Consider the following 19233-nt stretch of genomic DNA (forward strand, 5'->3'; position numbering starts at 1 on the left):
ACGGAGGGGTGCTCCTGGAGGGGGAACGTTTAGCCTGTGTGGTAGCAGGTTCAGATTAGCAGCCCGAACCTTCCTCTGGAGGATTTAGAACAGGCTTCAACTTTGGTACCGGGCTGGAATGGCAAAGGGCAGCCCCAGGCCAGGTTGGGCTCCAGGGCTGGGGCTCAGAGGCACGGAAGCATTGGGCCTGACACATTGGGAGTCGATGAAGGTCCACCCTCACACAGGCTCTGAAGCCACGATGCCTTGAAAATAAGCCAGTAAGCAAGGGCTGGCAGCAGCAGTGTCGTCCCCCACCCCTCCACGGGGGATGGGGAGGGAGAGGTGACTCCCTCTGTCAGCACCCCCAGAAGGAAAGAGGCAAAGAGATGCCCTTCCCTCAAAGGCTTCAGATGGTTTAAGGATCTCACCGATCAGGTGAGCCAGGCCCACTGTAAAAACCCTTTTTTTTTTCGCCCCATCCATAACCTTTCCTTTCATTCTCCTGCTCCCAAGCCACGGGGGAGTGAAGGGCGGAGAGCGGTGCCTGCGTGGGGCCCGGGCAGCGCGGTGGTGGGGGCACTCCCCTCCGCCACCATTGCGCGCCGGCAGCCCGCGGAGAAGTCCCGCTCCCCCTCCTCCGCCTGGCTCTGGGCCGCCTTATGGCGGACGGGGAGGGGGTGGGTGGGGAAACCCGAGCGGCCGCCGGCGGGAGTCGCTCGCCTCGGCCGGCGAAGGGGCGGCTCGGTTTCGGCAGCCCCGCCTGCGCGGCGCCGGAGGGGTTAAGCGCCCCAGCTCCCGGTGGGCTCGCTGCCGGCGGGGAGGGGGTTAAGCGCCTGGCGGCGGCGGCTGCCGCCACTCGGCTCCGCGCCGCTCTCCGCGCCGGAGCCGTTACAGCGGGAAGATGGCGACGGAGGGCGCGAGCGGCGAGCGGGGCTCTGGCGGACGGGAGGACTCAGCGGCCACCGCAGCGGTAACCGGCTTGGCGGGAGAGGGGTGTTCGACCCAGCCGGGGCGAGGAGGGCTCCCTGTGGGGATGGGACGAAGCGGGGCTTGGAGACCTGCCTCCCCCACTCCGTCCCTCCGCCCTCCTTCTCCCCGGGGCGGGACGGGGCTCGGCTGCGGGACCCACCGCAGCTGAGCCCCGTCCCGCCCCGGGGAGAAGGGAGAGGGGCGCGAGGACTCCCTCCCTGCCGGCCTCCCTCTTCCCCTCAACGGGGGCGGCGGGTTCTCTCCCCTATTGTTCCTTCCCGCTGCCCCGGCGCGGGGTCGGCATGCGGCGCCCGTGAGGGGGCACGGAGGAGGGGTCCGCTCCGCCGTCTCGCCTCTCGCACACCCACCCCCTTTTTCCCGCCGCTTGCCACGGCGAGGGCGGCTGCGCCCCATCTCTTCGGGCGGGCTGAGGTGGTGACAGCGGCTGGGGCGGTGGGACCTGTCAGACCAGGGCGGGGGGAAATGTTGATCTTTAACCCTTTGTCGGGCCCGCAAGGAGCTTGCTTTCTCCTTCCTTTCTCCCGTGAGGCGTTTTCGGCGCCGGGGCAGCGTCCCTTCCCCTCCCGCCCCGAGCGCCGGTGTGTGGAGACGTCTGCACTCCCCGGGCCTGCGCCCCAGGGGCAGGATCTGGCTCCCCGCCTAAAATATCCCCAAAAGCCGAGCAGTAACCCCCCCCCAGCTTGTCTTCTCTGGGGGTGGGTGAGGCGCCTGGGGAGGTGGAGGGACGCGGTGTGGTGCCAGCCGGTTAAAACGGTGTCGGGTGGAGGCTGCGCTCCCCTTGGCGAGCGGTGGGCTCCTCTCTCCTGCTCACCGGCCCGACCCCCTGGCAGGGGAGCAGGGGTTCCTCCCCTCGGGCGGCCTGCTCCTTTGGTGGGCCCCCGGCTCCTCACCCGTGCAGTGGCAGACCCCTCTCAGCCCGGCAGCTTTCCCTCGCCCGGCGCATCCCAGACCTGGCATGGTCAAACCTGCCTGGGCACGGTGCGGGGCTAATCAGCCTGTGTTAACCGCCGACGTGAGAGCGGGGTGGCCAGGTCCAAAATCAGGCTCTAAGTGCTCGGCCTCGTAGCACCGTGTAAAGTTTAGGGCTGTAAAACCGCTGTGGTGCACGTTTTGCTTGGGATCGTTTCTGAAGGCGATGACCCCCGAAGGGAGGGGACGCTAGTTTCTGTGAAATCGAGGTTATTGCTGGCATTTTTTTTTATTATTTTGTTCTCTTTCAAACAGGCACTAATTCTTATCCGAAACCCTGTTCCAACTGTGCACTTAATCTTCCTTGTGTGTTTTAACTTCTGCAGTCTTGTGGAAATTGAGTTTTACTTAAAAAAAGTAAACCTTACACAGTGAATATTTATAACATCACTGTCTTTTAAAACAATGACATAACCATGACATAAGTGAATATTAAGGTAAGAATACATAAAAGCAGACTATTATGTACTTTAAAGCCCTAGTTTTGATTAAAAAATATTTATACTAAATTATTTAGTATACTCATATTATTACTGCCTTATGTTTCATTTTGAAAAACTCAAACGAGTAGCTTGTAATCAAGTAGCACTCCAATATTGTCCTGTTAGGCAGTGCAGTGTAAGCCACTCAAGCAATTTGGTGTTCTCATTGTGGAAGGTAGGAGCAATAGCTCTACACTGCACACTGCTTTTAAAATATTTTTTAAAACCGAAGAGATGCTGAGAAGTAACCTGTGTGTTGCTATAACAAAAGTAATAGCTATACTTAAGCAATAACAAAATATTTTTAAAATTATTACCTTTATTTTTAATTTGCCTTCAGTCATTAAATATTTAATATTCCTTTTCATCTTTTTTTCCTTGACAATATAAACGTTGGATTGTTGTTTCATTTTTATCTCTGGTACAGGAAAGTAAAAAGAACTCCTCTGTGCAATGAAAAGATTAAAAAAAATATTTATACAATATTCCTTTTGAAGGGTTAGTATGAATAGCTTATTTTCTGTCTTTAAGCTCAAGATACAGAATTATGAATTGGATCATCTTGCTTACTTTTAGGATGACAGTAAGCATCCAAGTGACTATCTTGTAAGTCACGCTAAACTTCAACTTATAACAAAATATTGTTTTCAGTACAGTTTTAGATTTTTTCTTTTTTTTTTCAGTTCTCAGAATCCTGATTGCACAAATGGTGCAGTAAAAAACTGTAAGAACAGTATTTGTAATAGTAATATGTTAATGTGTAAATTTGGTGTAAGCAGGAGATGTATAACACAGGATGGTACAGTAGGGTTTCTTGATACTAAATGCTGTTATTGCATCTTGGTACACTATCAGTAACATCACTGGAAAAAAAGACTTTTTTTGCTGCTTTTAGAAGCACTGTAGAAAAGGATAAGAAGTGTCCCCTCCCTCCTCTTTTTACATTCACCAGGGAATTTAACTGAAAAAGCCTAGACTGTTCTATAGTGTGTTACATTTAGGAGCAAAGCCGATAGTCTTATCATTCTGAGTTTCCTTGGATGGAGCACAGCATTTGGTAAGCCCACCACTTCTTTCCCACAAAATATTGGTATTTTTATCGTGTTAAGGATGACAAGAAAAAATGGCAAGGGAGTGGTTCTGGTCCTTTTTCATACCTGTACAGCTTGATTGCACTGAAGCCAGTGAAATTGTGTTGGTGCAATTTGGACTAGAATTGAGAGAAAACATATGTGTGTATTTTAAAACATCTTTGAATGACTTCCATCTGCATAATGTCTACCAATAATGATTATATAATAGCAAGAAATAATCCAATTTGACAGTCTTTTTGTTGAAACATTGAACATCAGCCTGCTGCGCGTAGAGGGCTGGCTTGTCACACGTTACAGCTTCAGTGCAGCTTTAACAAAGCCTATGAAAAGCCTGTTATATCAACATGAAGTTTGCTAAGATTATTGAGTAAAATTTCTGGGTTTGGTTTTGCTTGACCAGTGATCAAAAGCATAAATGTTATTTTTCTCTGAAAGACAGAACCTTCTGCTGTCTGTAAAGCTGTACATATAGAGGATATTGGTAGAGTGGAATCTTGACTCCTCTAAAGTGAGTAGGGATTTTGCTGCTGTCTTCATCTGTCAAAAATTCATTGAGAATGATGTGTGCATACCCGAAAGGATCAGTCTGGGTTGCTGTGGGTCAATAACAATACAGAACAGTTGCACTACAGAAAAAACTCTCAATATTTAAAAAAATTGATAAATGGAGAGAAATTCCATGACACATTGTGGTGACGTGTAGGATTTTATGCTTAGCTTGGTATATTCACTATCTATCCATCTGCAAGAATGCTTGTAGTAGAACTGTCATTCTGGTCAATATACTGAAATACTAAATAATGGTTTGATCAGATCAATTATACATGCTGATTTAGATCAGTTGGAAAGATTCTTATCTGAAAAGTATTGCAAGTAGCAGAAAAATGAGACCATAACCCTTGAAAAGCAAAGACTATATCTCTAATTAGGGTCTACATCCTGGAAAATGGTCACTTGCAAAAGGGCTTTGATTAACTACCACTGTCCTCATCTGAATAGAAGTTCTCAGTGTAGTGTTATTGTTCAGAGAAGTTATTTTCATCCAGTCAGATGCGCGATGCTGTTGTGTTGTTCCAGGATGTAGGTGAGATGCAGAGACAGCACATTTCTGTCTGTTTTAGTACTGCTGCTCCTCTGTGATGAGAGATTGGTGTTGCAGTGATATACTTCAAACCTCCTTTCTGCCTCTCCTCCCCCTACCCCAAACTACAGCATTGCCTTTTCTGTGCCTTCTACTCCCCGACCTGCAGCATAGCCTCTCTTCCCTTGTTGTGAAGGTCCTGGGGGATGAGAAAGGAAAGCCACTGAATGTAGTCCACTTTGTAAATGTTCTTTTCTCTTCCAAATGTGGACTTGTCACTGTCTGTCATTAAAGGTGAAGCACAGAGCGGCAACGCTGCGAGCCAGAGATGTGTGAAAGTGGCATGGAGGTGTAAATCTGTAGGATGCAGTACGTCCTGTTGTTTTCCCAATCGCTTTGACTTCATTTGTGTAAGCGTTGCTTTGGCCTCAGAGGTGATACAGCAAGATAGGAATGGAGACGGAAACTGGGATGGCAAGGAAAGAGCTCAGGAAGACAACAGTTTGAGGTCTGCCTCAGCACCTACTCCTACCCAAGAAAGGGAGCAATTGATTTACAATACCTGTGTAATCCTTGAATATGTAAACGGGAAGTGTCAGGTAGGCTTAAGGAAGAGGTATGGCCTCTATGGTATGTGAATTAAAGCTTCCTTGGGCATTGATTTTTGGTTCTATTGTAGCACAGGGTAAGGTGTAAAATTCTGGAAGACTTAAAGATAGCTTCTGGAAAACTTATAAAGATAGCTTCAAGAATGTGCACCTGTATCTGGATCTAATCATATACTATTTGCCTTAGAAGTGACTTATCTGAAAGCAACTTTCTGAATAGAAACTACCTGTTAAATTTAAGAGTTTAAACATGGTTATTGAAGGGTCGTGGGCCTAGATCCATAAAAAAATACTTTGTTGCCTAACTTGCACTGAAATAAAAAATGACTAAGTACCTTTGTGTCTGTTAATAGATTGCAAACATGTTTTAACAGCTATGACAATATTGGGTATGTGTAAAGGTCAGTGTCTTACTAATTTTGGAGGGGTTGGGGGCTGGTTTTTTTGTTTCCAAAATAGATTTCCCAGTTTTGAGGTATATTTATGGTTAATGTTGAAGCTGTTAAAAGTTTTGCAGTTAGCTCAAGCCAAAAAAACCCACAGCAACTAAACAAAACCTCCCCCATACCTTTTAAAGAAAACCTTTGAAAAACCCAGAAAGCAAGGGAGCTGTGCTTGGGGAAGAGGAGGGTAGAATAAGCAGGTAGCTTCATGTGGTGAAGAATCCAGTAAAAGTCATTGAGCTAATGTATGGGCATAATTAAATGCATGCACAGTCCCCTCATGATCCCTCAGATATGATTGTATGAAATTTTATATAAGTCCTGGATGTTAACATCAGATGATATCCTCTTCAGCAAGAAACTCGGTCTTAGTTGAGGAGCAAGTTCCACAGCATTGCTTTTCCTTGAAAGATATTTCTCTGCCTTCATATTTGTTTCTGTTGTCAAGAACATTCCTATAGGTCACATCTTACTTAAGTTCATCTTGGATGGGGTGAGAAATGGACATTTATTTTTGCATCAGATAATTCCTGGAGAAGCATGGGGTCACAGACTCTTACCCTAGTTTCAGACTAAAGAACAAGGCTTCCACAGCCAAAGCAATAAAGTGTGGTTTTTCCTGAAGTATTCATGAATACTGTGTGGATATTATAACTACTTCTTTTAATACTCTCTCTGTTTGCAGAGTTTTCTTTATTAGAAAAGGGTTAGGATTCATTTGACCACATACCCATGTTTATGTTGAGCTAGGTCTTGAAACTTCCTTTTATAGTTGGTGGAGTGAAGTAAGTGGTTAGAAGGAATAACCTGTTTTAGAAACAGGTTTGTGAGCTTCTCTGTTTTTGAGTGAAGTGACTTAGGCAGCTGACTCTTGGAGGTATGGATGGGGTTCAAGACACTTAAATTTAGGTGTCTACATGTACACACAGTGTTTAATATTCTATTACAGTCAGTGGAAATCTACCAATACAGTCAGTGGAGCTATGAGCAAATAGTTCTGGTGGCTGAATAGTGTTCTTGGCTCTTTTGACTAAGCTGATCAGTTCTCTGTTGAAAATAAAGGGACATTAGGTACCTAGCTTACATAGCTCACACCTACCTTTAGGTGTCTTAGTCCTATCTTGAGGGCTTCCTTTAGTGGTCCATATGTGATACTCTGGGGTATCCTAGCTGGCCTTCTGCTACCAGCCCAGATAGCATGGATGATTCTCGTAGGTCCTGTGTCATATCTACCTGTCCCAAAAACATATATCTGATCCCCCGGACATTTCAAATCGCAGTAGATACTTCTATGTGGGCAACTAAATAGAATTAGTCAAAACAGATCTTTATACTTGGTCAGATTAATTGTACCTGGGGGACGTACTTGATGTTGTAAAATGTATGAATCATGGTTGTGTTTCCCTCGTGCAGTTGTTTCATGGGTCTGAGAGATGTGAGGCCATCACGATATTAAAAGTTTACTTTGTATAGCCTAATAAGTAATAGCAAACCTTTTTATTTTTAGAACTACATCTTGGAAGTCTGCTTTGTGAATCCTCAAGAGGATTCTTGTGTGTATTTAATGGAACTCAGTATAAAATATGTAACAAATGTAGATACATACCTTTCCCTTCCCTTCTGAAAGGACTACTTTTTTTTTTTTTTGACAGCTTTTCCCTATGTCTTTTCCTGTACACCATTTTTATACTTCTCCCCTCCTGTCTTACCACTTCAGCCCTCAATTATGCTCCACAGGTTTCTTTCCCAAGTCCTGGGTTATTACCCAGATCCACCTTTAAAAAGGTTATGATGTTAGCTGCTTTCTGAGCAGGAAGGAGCTTCTTTTCCGTGGTCATTTGTGATTAATCCACAGCTAACTTGTTTTTTGCCTCTGTTCTGCTTAGGGAAAGTACAAAGCTGTGGCTTTTATACTTCACCTATTCAGACTTCTGCTGAAGGCAGCAGAGTTTGTAACAGCTGCTGTGGTAGCACAATGAACAGCACTCTTAGCTCCTGAAGTTGCCAGTACTATCAACTGGGCTAGGTCAGCAAAACCAAACTATTGGCACTGCCAATCACTCACAAGAACTTTTTTTTTTTTTTGGAGGGAGGGTGGTGAAATAAATTTAACCCTAAAGACTTTTACCATCTCTGCTCTAAATAGCTATGCATGTAGCAAAGAGTCCCTTCTGTTCCTGTGTCTCTTGGTGACCTTCCAATTTCATCCTCTTTCCATCTTTTCCAAAGACAATGGAGGGAGGAAAATGTCTGTCCAGTTTGGTCACTGCTGTCCTAAGTTGTCCTTCTCTTGTTCAGAAAAGATGCTTTTGTCTTCTTTTTGGTTCATGGTAGAGCTTCTTTTAATCTTTAGCAATGCAGGTTATCATTTTGCCTGTACTCTTTTTGTGATGCATACATAGGTAGTTGAATGAGTTTTAGCTAATTAGCTGTTTGCTCTATTGTGAGCGCACTTGCTGCCAGGCAACACACACCCCTTACAAAACTGATCTGAAAAATAACGTGGAGTTTTAGAGACATAGAGGACTGAAGTTGTAGTCTTTTTCAGGTACTTTATTCTTATAAATCAAATAAACCAGACATTTTAAAATCCGAAAGAGGTAGAGAAAAAAATTCTCTTGTGTTTTGGTTGTGTATGCCAAATGTCACCCTGGGGCAACATATTCATATATCTCTGTTATAAAACCAATATAATGGATGGCTCAGTTACATAGTTGTTAAATTGTTGGTTAAATTGTTACAGCTTGGCACTCTACCAGAGGTATTGTAGCTAAACCCCAGATGACACATAAGCCATGAGCTACTAATACAGTCTTTATTTTTTGGAGATCTAAGACTTACTGCTCCACTGGAAGATGTTAGGAAGATTAGTTTTCTAGATCTAAACAACAGTTTTCTCTATGATTTAGGCAAACAGTGCTCCATCTGAATAAGAACTTCAGGCAAGCCTGCCATGACTGACATTTTGATCCCCAGAAGATGGCAGGGACAGTTTAAGAGGAAGGATAGTTTTATTTCATCATATGCTTTATCTACTTAAATCTTAAAAATATTTTTACAACTATGCTTGAGCATATATTAAATCTTGTGGTGAATTGACCCTGGCTGGATGCCAGGTGCCCACCAAAGCTGCTCTTTCACTCCCCTCCTCAGCTGGACAGGGGAGAGAAAATATAACGAAAGGCTCATGGGTCGAGATAAGGACAGGGAGATCACTCACCAGTTACCATCACAAGCAAAACAGACTCAGCTTGGGGAAATTAGTTTAATTTATTACCAATCAAATCAGAGTAAGGTAATGAGAAATAAACCCAAATCTTAAAAACACTTTTCCCCTCACCCCTCCCTTCTTCTCAGGAGTAAAGTTAAGCTTGGGTTCTCCACCTCCTCCCCCACAGCGGCGCAGGGGGACAAGGAACGGGGGTTGCAGTCAGTTCATCATACCTCTCTGCTGCTCTTTCCTCCTCAGGGGGAGGACTCCTCACACTCTTCCCCTGCTCCAGCATGGGGTCCCTCCCACAGGAGACAGTCCTCCACAAACTTCCAATGTGAGTCCTTCCCACAGGCTGCAGTTCTTCACGAACTGCTCCAGCGTGGGTCCCTTCCATGGCGTGCAGTCCTTCAGGAACAGACTGCTCCAGCAAGTCCTGGCACAAGTCCTGCCAGCAAACCTGCTCCAGCACGGGCTTCCCACAGGGTCACAGCCTCCTTCAGGCATCCACCTGCTCCAGTGTGGGGTCCTCCACAGGCTGCAGGGGAATCTCTGCTCCAGTGCCTGGAGCACCTCCTCCCCCTCCTTCTTCGCTAATCTTGTGTCTGCAGAGTTGTTTCTCTCACATATTCTCACTCCTCTCTCCAGCTGCAGTTGTGCATGTTTCCCCCCCCCTTCTTAAATATGTTATCACAGAGGTACTACCACCATCGCTGACGGGTTCAGCCTTGGCCAGTGGCGGGTCTGTCCTGGAGCTGGCTGGCATTGGCTCTGTCGGACATAGAGGAAGCTTCTAGCAGCTTCTCACAGAAGCCACCCCTGTAGCCCCCCCGCCCTGTACCAAAACCTTGCCACGCAAACTCAATACAGATAGGGTAACCTACATTGTAGCTCCATAAGTGCTGATTCAGAGATGTGCATGGGGAGAAGGTGTGGTAGCTTCATCAGCAACTGCCATGCACGCTCTTACGCTGTGTGAGGGGATTCGAGGTTACTTATCCATAGTGAACAAATCTAAGCTGTCCTTAAAGTACTGGAAAAAAGTGGTCATTCCAGTTTCGTAATTTGTTGGATAAAGTTATGCTAAGAAAGCCTCAGTGGGCACAAAATTATTCATAAACAAGACTTGAAAAATGATGCCCTTCTCCTTCATCCTAAAAAGCTCTTAAATTCTTTATTTCACTTTTTCTGTTTGTGTGTCTTTTCTGGTTGATTTTGGACATCAGTTCTGGGAAATTTTGTTTGTTCCTTGTATGTATGTGAAGACTTGTCTGATAGAATGTGTAGCATGGAGAGTGTGAGTAATAATAGGTTACGTTTTCTGTGCTTAGTAAATCAGAAGGCATCAAACAAAAGTAGCTGATGGCAGACTGGCAGCAAAGGTGGTGGTTCTTAAAATGTGTAGTTGTGCTGTGGAATGTTGTAGATGCTAAAATTAAACATGCTAGAGATTGCTAGAGATTCAAAAAGCAACAGGGCAAATTCACAATAGGTATGTCAGCCAAGGGCTACTACATGCAAAATCACAATTTCTGGCTCAGAAGGTGCATAAGCTGAAAATTGCTGGAGGCTGGGAGAGTATTTCTGGGAAGTACCACTATGTGCTTGTCTTGCTCTGATACTGATTTCCATTATGGGCTGCTTTTGGAGACAGGATGCTCAGCTAAGTGGGTTTTTAGTCTGATATGCTAGAACTGTTCATATATTAAGTAGTTTTGCTAGTTCTTATTTCAAGTTTTTAAAATGAAAAATATAAAAACTAAGTTGCGTATCTTGTTGGTATGTCTTTCTTTTAACATTTTTTGTGTTTATTTATATCTAACTGTAAATTACCAGAGAGCACTTTTAATTGCTTGTTATTGCTGTCTTTTCATATGTTCTAGTTCAGGATGTGTACTTGAGCAAAATTTACTTTAATTGCTTGATCAGATGCTTAGTTAAAAAAGCTCATCACTGCATCACATATGTTGAAGAATGCCTCTGGTTTGTTAAGAATGTAAGAGTGTTTTCATTTATGTCTTGTGGAAGACTGCAGAAATGAGAAGTTTCACCTGTGATGTACAATCAGTCTTTTGACAAAGAGCTGCCCTGTGTTATACCTCCTGACAAGCTGAATTTACTGACGTGGAGAAAAGAGTAGGATCACATTTCTTGCACTGTACTTTTGTGGATACCCCTCTTAACTTTGTCCCTGTCTATCAGAAACCTTGCGTGCCTTCTTTGTCAGAGGAGGCAAGCATATTTTAGAAAGAAAAGATAATGTAGTGGTTAAACCACTGAATGGAGACTTAAAAGACTGTTACTGAATGTTGTGTTTTATACTACTTGCTTTCTGTGTTGTTCGGAAAAAATATCTCTGCATCAGTTTTCCATCCAAAAAATGGAGACAGTTTTTCTCTATTGTAAAGGAAGTTATATGAATAAATCAATTGCTGTCCTTGAGGTATTAGATACTATGAAGTGGTTCATAGAAGAAGGAGGGTGGATAAGTGGGTCTGGCTATCTGACTGAATTAAATTTAATAGTTAGAAGTGCTGAGAGTGAAATCTGCTGCAGCCTACAAGGTAAAATCTAGTCTACTGACACTAGGTTATATGAGGAACTGTATACATTTAGTAACTTTTCACTTTATATGTGTCCATAGATTGGTGAGCACTGTATAAAATTGTGAAGACCACTGTGAGAGGCTGCTGCAGCATATGTTGGGAAAAAGCCTTCAGAGAAACCAGTTGTTTTTCTTGATCCATTGGCATGGAGGGCAAGAGGTTCCTCTGATCTTTTGGATTAGAGGAATAGCTGACCCAGGCAGCAAAAATAGAGGATAACTATTGTTCAGCCTAGAAATATTGGTTAGAGTGGATGGCCCTGTCGTCAAAAGTTACACTTAATAGAAATCATTGCTCCTCATGTTGATCCATGTTGTTCACATAAATGAAGAAGCTCAATCCTATGTACATCAAATGCAAATAGCTAAAGTTCTGGCATACAGTTCTCACTAGCCATTTGTGCACCTCTGTGAGTTTTAACTACAATGTAAAAATTAGATTTACAGAATAAATCTAATAGTTATAGCTTTTGGGTAGTTTTGATCTACGTCCTTCTAGCCTGAGGGAATAACAACTGTTTTGCCCTCCTCTTGCCTTGAGAAAGCAGAAATGGTACTTGCTTTAATTTTTATTGGATTTTCCTGCGATGAAGTTAAGCTCCTGGGTAGCTGAAGTCTTAGATTTTACGTCCTTGAGGGAAAACAGACAGTATATCCAGATACACAGTTCAGCTACTTTGGCAACTGATTACTTCATACTGAAGATAGCTGAGTGTCTGCATCTCAGAGTTTTGCTAGGAGCCACATCTACATCATAGCAAGGATTCTAGTATTTATCTTGCAGTGAATAGCGTATTGGAAATCAAGCTGGTCAGCTGAATCTAGCACATGGAATAAATATTGTTTTCTCTCCCTTAAAATGATCCCCTTCTAGTTTCACTAAGCGTCTGCTTGTGTTAACGTTGTGGATATTGGTGAACAAAAGATTTGTATTAATCTTATCTACTACCTTTGTGTTTTTTGTAAATATTAATAACATTCCCCCTGCCCCACCTCCCAAATCAAGACTTCCAGCCTTGTAGTCTCTCCTCATATAGTAGTTACTCCTTTTCTCTTCATCCTTTTAGTTGGCCAATTCTATACCTTTAGATGAGGACTTTATGCAGTACTTGAGATGAGGTTTACCAGGGTCTTATATAGTGGCAAAATGAGGATGTTAATCTTGTAAGTGAGAAATTATGTGCCAACTCCCACATGAGGTAGATGTCTCTGCCACTTCTCTATCCTTTTTCCAGGTTATTGATGAAGAAGTTGAATAAAGCTGGTCCCAGAGGTGCCCCACTGCTTACCTGGCTCCATCTTGAAAAGTGATTGTTACCCATAGTGTTTGCTTCTTACCCAGGAAGTGTCTTTTCATCCAGTACTGTTGGGTAGGAGTTTCTGTAATAATATAGGACCTTGTCCAAAACTTTTTGAAAATCCAAATATATTAGTGTCCAGTGGATCCCCTTTACCCATGTGTCTGTTGACGCTGTTACAGAACTGTAGCAGTTCATGAGGTGGATTTGGTTTTACAGAAGCCGTACTGATATTCCCAGCATACAGCGTTTATGCATGTGCTCGGTGATCTTCATCGTCAGTATAAACTCATTCTCCTGTCTTGCTAGGGGTGGAAGTCAGACTTACACTGATCTTGGTAACTGTGGAGTGAGAAGATATTGTTGCTATGAACTGTTGTTCATCAGTTCTTCTTAAACCTGAACTGTACCCTCCAACCAAACAAATGGGACTGCAAATAAAGCATACAGATAAGATTTCAAGTCTTTTCACAAGTTGTGCTTCAAAAATTCACATTTAGGCCAGTATAGTGTGATGACTTGGTAGTTGTTTGCAAGTGAGGCACAGGGTTACACTGGGTTAGGTGCACTGTGGTTTAGGTTCTTTCATCCTCTCTTGCCTTCATCCCTGATGTGCTATTTCAGGTCTGCTGAATTGTTTCGGTCTCTGTGAGGCTGCGTATGAGAACTGTTAGTCACAAAGTTAGTTTCTTTACTATTTCACCGTCATCATTCACAAGACGTTGCAGGATCGATTCCTTGCAACAGTATAGGATTTGAAACAGCGTCATACTGGAGGGCTTTTACTTTCTTCACTTTAAATAAAAAGAATCAGACAATTTGATATTCATTTCGAATTTGTATACTACAGATAAAGCCACCTCAACTTTTGACAGTTATAGATGTTTGAAGAACCCATAATTAGGATGCCAATATGTCTATGTTTCAGATCTACAGTAACTATTGCAGTCAGTTAGTCAGTGTGTTCACCAGCGTTTTGTTTCTTACAGAAACAAGAGTTTGATGTGGATAACTTGAGCAAGCCAGAACTGCGAATGCTTTTGAGTATAATGGAAGGAGAACTAGAAGCACGAGACCTTGTAATTGAAGCCTTGCGGGTAAGTTACTGGGTTGTTGTGGTTTGCTTTTTTTTTTTTAGTTTTCCTTTGCCACTTCCTTTATACTGTGCATAGAATATTATTAGTGGAAGAGTAAATTGTGATTTTTAAAGTTTTAGGTTGACTAAATCTCAGTAATCACAAAATATGCTCTTGTTTAATTGTTGCCATTCAGTAATTCTATGTAATTTTGGTATAAAATACCAACAAAATTTCAGAGAAATAAGCGCGAAAACTGCAAAATTACTTCCTCTTTAAATTCTTTTATATTGTACAGTCTGTTATTTGTGAAAGAAGGAATAACTTCAAATGAAAATTCAGTCCATTCATCATTTGTTCTAATGGTCTATATATTTGCGCATCTCGTCTATTCAATGCATTCATTTCCTGTGAGATGGAAGGAGGGACAAAATTGAATGGTCATATCCACTTAGGGAAAAGTTTTTGTGGTGTTTTTTTGTTTTGCTTTTTTTTTTTTTAATAAAAGGTGAAATATGGGATACATACTCTTAACAGCACTCACAAGTACTTGATTAGATTTTTGCCGATTTTTGCTTGATTAGATTTAGGCACATGTGAAGGTTGGTTTTCTGTTTCAGAAGGTTGCAGTCTGAAAGGCAACTTAGAAAGCTGACTGGAAATGTACAAACAAAACCGTGTTTTAATCAAAAGATGATACATTTTTATGACGGTAATGACTTTAAAATTGATCCGGAACAGAATAAAATTTAACATAGCTGCCAAACAGACTGCAGGTTTAGTGGGGAAAACAGCCTTACATGGTTTGAAAATATTTATAGCTTCGTAGTTGGATAGAGGGAAATTATGCCTTTTAAGGTCGCCTAAAGCAAAACCTCAATGTAATAAAATATATCTAATACTAGTTTTTAGTAGTATGTGTAATGATTATCAAGTAGTGTGGGAACATTTTCCACTTGTAATGTCACAGTAACAATTGTAAATGCATTTTTATTCAATTTTAATTTGTTTTGTGTTGGCTTCAGATCACTTGATGCAAATGGAGCTTTAAAGTAGCTGTCACTGATGTACCTGCATTAATAACTAAAGACTTTATAGGTATAAACCTCTCTTATAAAATACAATTTTCATTTTGTAACGACAATAAGACACTGGAAGCTATATGTTTCTGGGGGATTACTGCACTTTGAAGTTATTTGATGTTTGGCCTTCAGGTATATGCATATGTTAAAATGTACTGCCTTTTCATTCTAGCTGTTTTACAATTTAACATCTCATTTGCCTGGACTAGGACTTTTTATTTTCCCTGACTGCCAGTTAAGCTTATGTAAAAGGGAAACAACGTGCACACCACATCCAGAATCTCTTTTTTTGACTCTTCTAACTTTGGAGAAATGCAAATAGAATAATCAGATAATTTTCTCTAATACATAGTCATGAACAGGCTACCACACTACATACCAAATAATGGATGTATTGAAATTGAACTGAATAAAAAAAAAAAAAAAGAAGAATGCAGTACATATTTAATGACAGTCAACATTAAACATTCAGGATAGTGCAGTCCCAGGAGAGAAAAAGTCTACATCAGATTCCCTGTTGAAATGGGTAGTATGTACACAGTGCTTTTTAATGACTAATATAGATCAATATAAAAAAATAGCTCAATTTCACATAAGATATATAAATGTTGAAAACTGGTTTGGTTTTGTTTTGTTTTTTATTCTCCTGCATCTCAATTTCCAGTTCCTGTATTCTGTAGTAAAATCCTCTAAACAAAATCCATGTGGAACTCAGATCTTCCAGGCAACTTGCCTGGTTAGCTGTGCTAGTACTGGAAAACTTGGAAGTTATACCTGCTGAAAAACTGTAGCCTGATATCTTGGAATACGATACTTTCGGATCTTCTAGCTTCTTCCTTGGGAAGCCACAAGTCAGCAGTATCAGCAGCTGGCGTCTCCAAGCAGCGCAAAAAATGAGCTACTAGGTAGCCAAATATAGGTCTTTTAAAAAAGTGAGTAACGAGAATTCCATTGGAATTGTGTGAAATTTAGTACTTTGATTTGTTTCAACAAATTCGCATACCTACTTTGTGTATCCTTAAAGCAAGAAGGAAATGGTTTTCATATAAGGGAAAAGACTTATGTTGTTATTTCAAAAGCTGATCAGGCTCAGTTTCAAAATTAGAAAAGTTTGTGAGTGTGTGTTTGTGTGTTTGGGGAGGTTGTTTTTTGGTTTTTCGTTTTGTTTTGTTTTGTTTTTTTTTTTTAATTCTACTAGTACTGCAGGCTGTTTCAAAGCCTAATTTCTCTGATAGGTCAAAGCCTGATAATTTCCAGCCCTATACTAGACAATATGTGTGTTGTTTTTTCCTCTTAAGTGATCTTCCTGACAGTTTTCAGTCACTGTGGTATATATTTTTATTAAACAGTTTTACATGTTCTTGGTCTGTTTGTAAGACTATAGGACTGGATCTTTTAATCTTCTTTTAGAAAGTAACTTCATTGTTATGGTTGTCATCTCAGGTTTTTCCCTGTAATACTTTAACTACATCATTCCTAAATGTGTGTGCCCTTATCTGTACTCATTTTGCAGGGTTTCACTGAGCATTTGTAAAATTTGTGCAATAAATAATACTTATGTATCTATTGGAAATACCTCTCCTGGAAAGTTCTGGCATTAAAGTGAATCAATCTTGACTGATCACAACAGAACTGATAATACTGAATGTAATTAAAGACTGATGCACCTAGCATGAAGTTTCTTGTTTTAACAAGACCTGTTTGATGCATCTGTTAGTCTGTCCTTTTCCCATTGTATAAATTCTTACACTGACCTCTCTTGTTTCCCACTTCACTAATTTTGTGTGAAGCCACATCATGTGCTTTACTGAAGATCTGAGACAGATCTGATTTGTTTTTTCTCTGTCTATAAAGCCAGTTATGTAAAAAAACCCACACCTACCTTCAACATCCACAGGTAGGATTTCTTTTCAGGCTGCCTCTTACAGGAGCATGGTTCTCACAGTGCCAAATGTTTTTTCTCTTGATATGCATGTCATATCATCACAATCCACACCTTATACACAGTATTCCCTGGTGGAATGGAACAGAGGTTTCTGACAGAGAGTTAAGGGGTAAGAACTAGGGAGCAGGAACATTATTTTGGATAAGATATGCAGTTGGAACTTGTGCCTTACTAGTTTTGTTTGTTTGGGTTTTTTTCCTATGCCATGTTTATAGTGTATGTATTATGGAGTTCTCACTTAAATAACTTTTAAAATCTTGTTTTAAATGAATTCTTTTAACTTATTTTAGAAATTTGATTTTCAGGATTACAGTTTAATGCTTCTGGATATATTGTAAAAGTGTTAATTTGCCTATTCGGGTTCTGATGGATTAAGCAGAAAACACGATGTCTTTGTTTTTGTGGATTGAGACTAAGTCCTATATATGGAGCAAACTCTACTACTTAATATCTCATAGAAATATAAAATAATAATCTTCTGAATGTGTTGTGTTTTTGTGACTTCTGGGTTTTTTTGTTCTCTTATTTAAAAAATAGCTGTAAAATTATGCGCAGTTTGAGGTGTTAGTGAAAGAAATTAAACTCCAGAATGGTACCCTGTATCAGTTAGTATTGATGTAATATTGCTTTTCTGACAGGATTTCAGAATTGTATTGTCTTCAGATGCTTGTCTTCTGGCTGTTCATTTACAATGTATTCATTGTATCATAAAATGAATTTGTATTTTATGACTTTCAGTTTAATTTTTCTTGGTGCTAGTAGGTATCAGAGAAGATGGCTACTAACTCCTCTTTTTAGCACTTTTAAGATGTTGCATAACTTGTTCTGCTTATTTGAAGCTTCGTTTCAAAAAGGTGCAGTCCAATGAGAATAAAGGAGAAAGGCTTCAGAGTTTGTTACTGTGCTTTGAAAAGATTGAACTAGGGAATTTTAAGTCTGTCCACTGGGTATTGTTCCAGTGCACAGGGTCCATTCTACCTATTCTGTGTGAATAAAAAAATAAAAATCAAAAGTGAGAAAGGCCAGTATTTTGGGATTATGGGAAGAAACCTTGTTAAATTAACTAGTCATCCCAGGGGGTGGGCGTAGGGGGGAGGGAAGATAAGTTTAGTTAGTAAAGTTAATAGTGTTGATGTAATAGATTTTTATTAAGGCACTTGAATTTGTGCCACATGATAAATTAGAGAGAACCAAACCCAAGGTGTCACATATAACAATTAACTCTTTTTATTGCATCTTTGTGCATAATGTATTGTAGTTTCCATTGTATTTTATATAAAGTCTTGATATCTTGAAGTCTGCTTTTGAAACAAAAACAAAACTTCAAATCCAACCTGCATTCGTAAGAAATATGCAGATGACATCTGTATACTTCCACATTTTCACAATATGTTGTTTCTTTATAATATGCACAACTGCAGATACATAAGAACACATAGCATTCCTATTTCCAAAAAAAGGCTGTTGCTTCCTGCTTCAGTGATTGAAACTTTATCTAACTGGGTCAATGTCTCCTACTATTGCTGTAAAAGTAGTTTGGTGCTCTGAAATAAACAGAGAAAGCTGAGGAGTTTTTTGCCCATAGCATGTATAAATTTGTTATAGTATGCCCTGATTTGTACAATATAGAACTCACAGTATTTTGCTGAATTAACCTCTATACGAATACTGTTTCTTTTTTGGGGAATATTGGCTGTCTGGAATTTGGGAGTCGGAGAAATTCAGATTTGAAAAAGTTACAGTAATTATCAACCAGAGCAATTTAAGTTGCTGGACAAGTTCAGCCCTGTGAGGACCAACAGCTCTGGAAGAGCAGACCTTTGTCACACTTAGGGTCAAGTTTCCAGATTTATTCACCAAATGAACAGTAAATTTGCTGTGAAGAACAGCAAAGATCAGGATTCACCTTTAAGGAGGTGATCTTTGTGTAAATCTTTCTCATTAGCACTCTGATTTTGTATAACTACTACACCAAATGACTTAAGATGGTTCTTTTTGAATCTGTAATTTATTTTAGTAGCTCCATGATTAGGGTTGCACTGCAATTAAAATTAAACTCACATTAACATTTAAATCATTAAAGTTATTTCGTTAATGAGAAATAACATGCTGTTTAATTGCTATTGGGAACGCATATAGCTAAAAAAGGAGGGAGACTTAACTATAGCTGCAGCTTCCATCTGTCTCAATTATCCAAATAAACTGTCTGCCTGTAATAAGGGGGTAATATATTCCTAATGTAGAGGTAATGTGGCCACATAAAGCACAGGTCTGGCCTCTCACATGTGATCTCAAATACAGCATTCATTTATTGTTTTTTGTTTTTTTTTTTTTTTTTTTCTTCAGCTGTAAAGTGGTTGCTGTATC

General features: G+C 40.9%; 1 protein-coding gene across 1 annotated transcript in view; it reads left to right on the forward strand.

Moving 5' to 3' along the window:
* Nucleotides 1-749: 749 nt before the first annotated feature.
* Nucleotides 750-19233, forward strand: part of CTTNBP2 (cortactin binding protein 2) — an 88547-nt gene continuing 70063 nt past the window's right edge. The window contains exons 1-2 of the mRNA XM_072871460.1: nt 750-952; nt 13753-13860. Of these exons, the coding sequence (XP_072727561.1) occupies nt 884-952; nt 13753-13860 (177 nt within the window). The 5' untranslated portion in view covers nt 750-883. The remainder of the gene's footprint in view (nt 953-13752; nt 13861-19233) is intronic.

This window comes from Ciconia boyciana, chromosome 1 (genome assembly GCF_034638445.1).
Source record: "Ciconia boyciana chromosome 1, ASM3463844v1, whole genome shotgun sequence".
NCBI lineage: Eukaryota > Metazoa > Chordata > Aves > Ciconiiformes > Ciconiidae > Ciconia > Ciconia boyciana.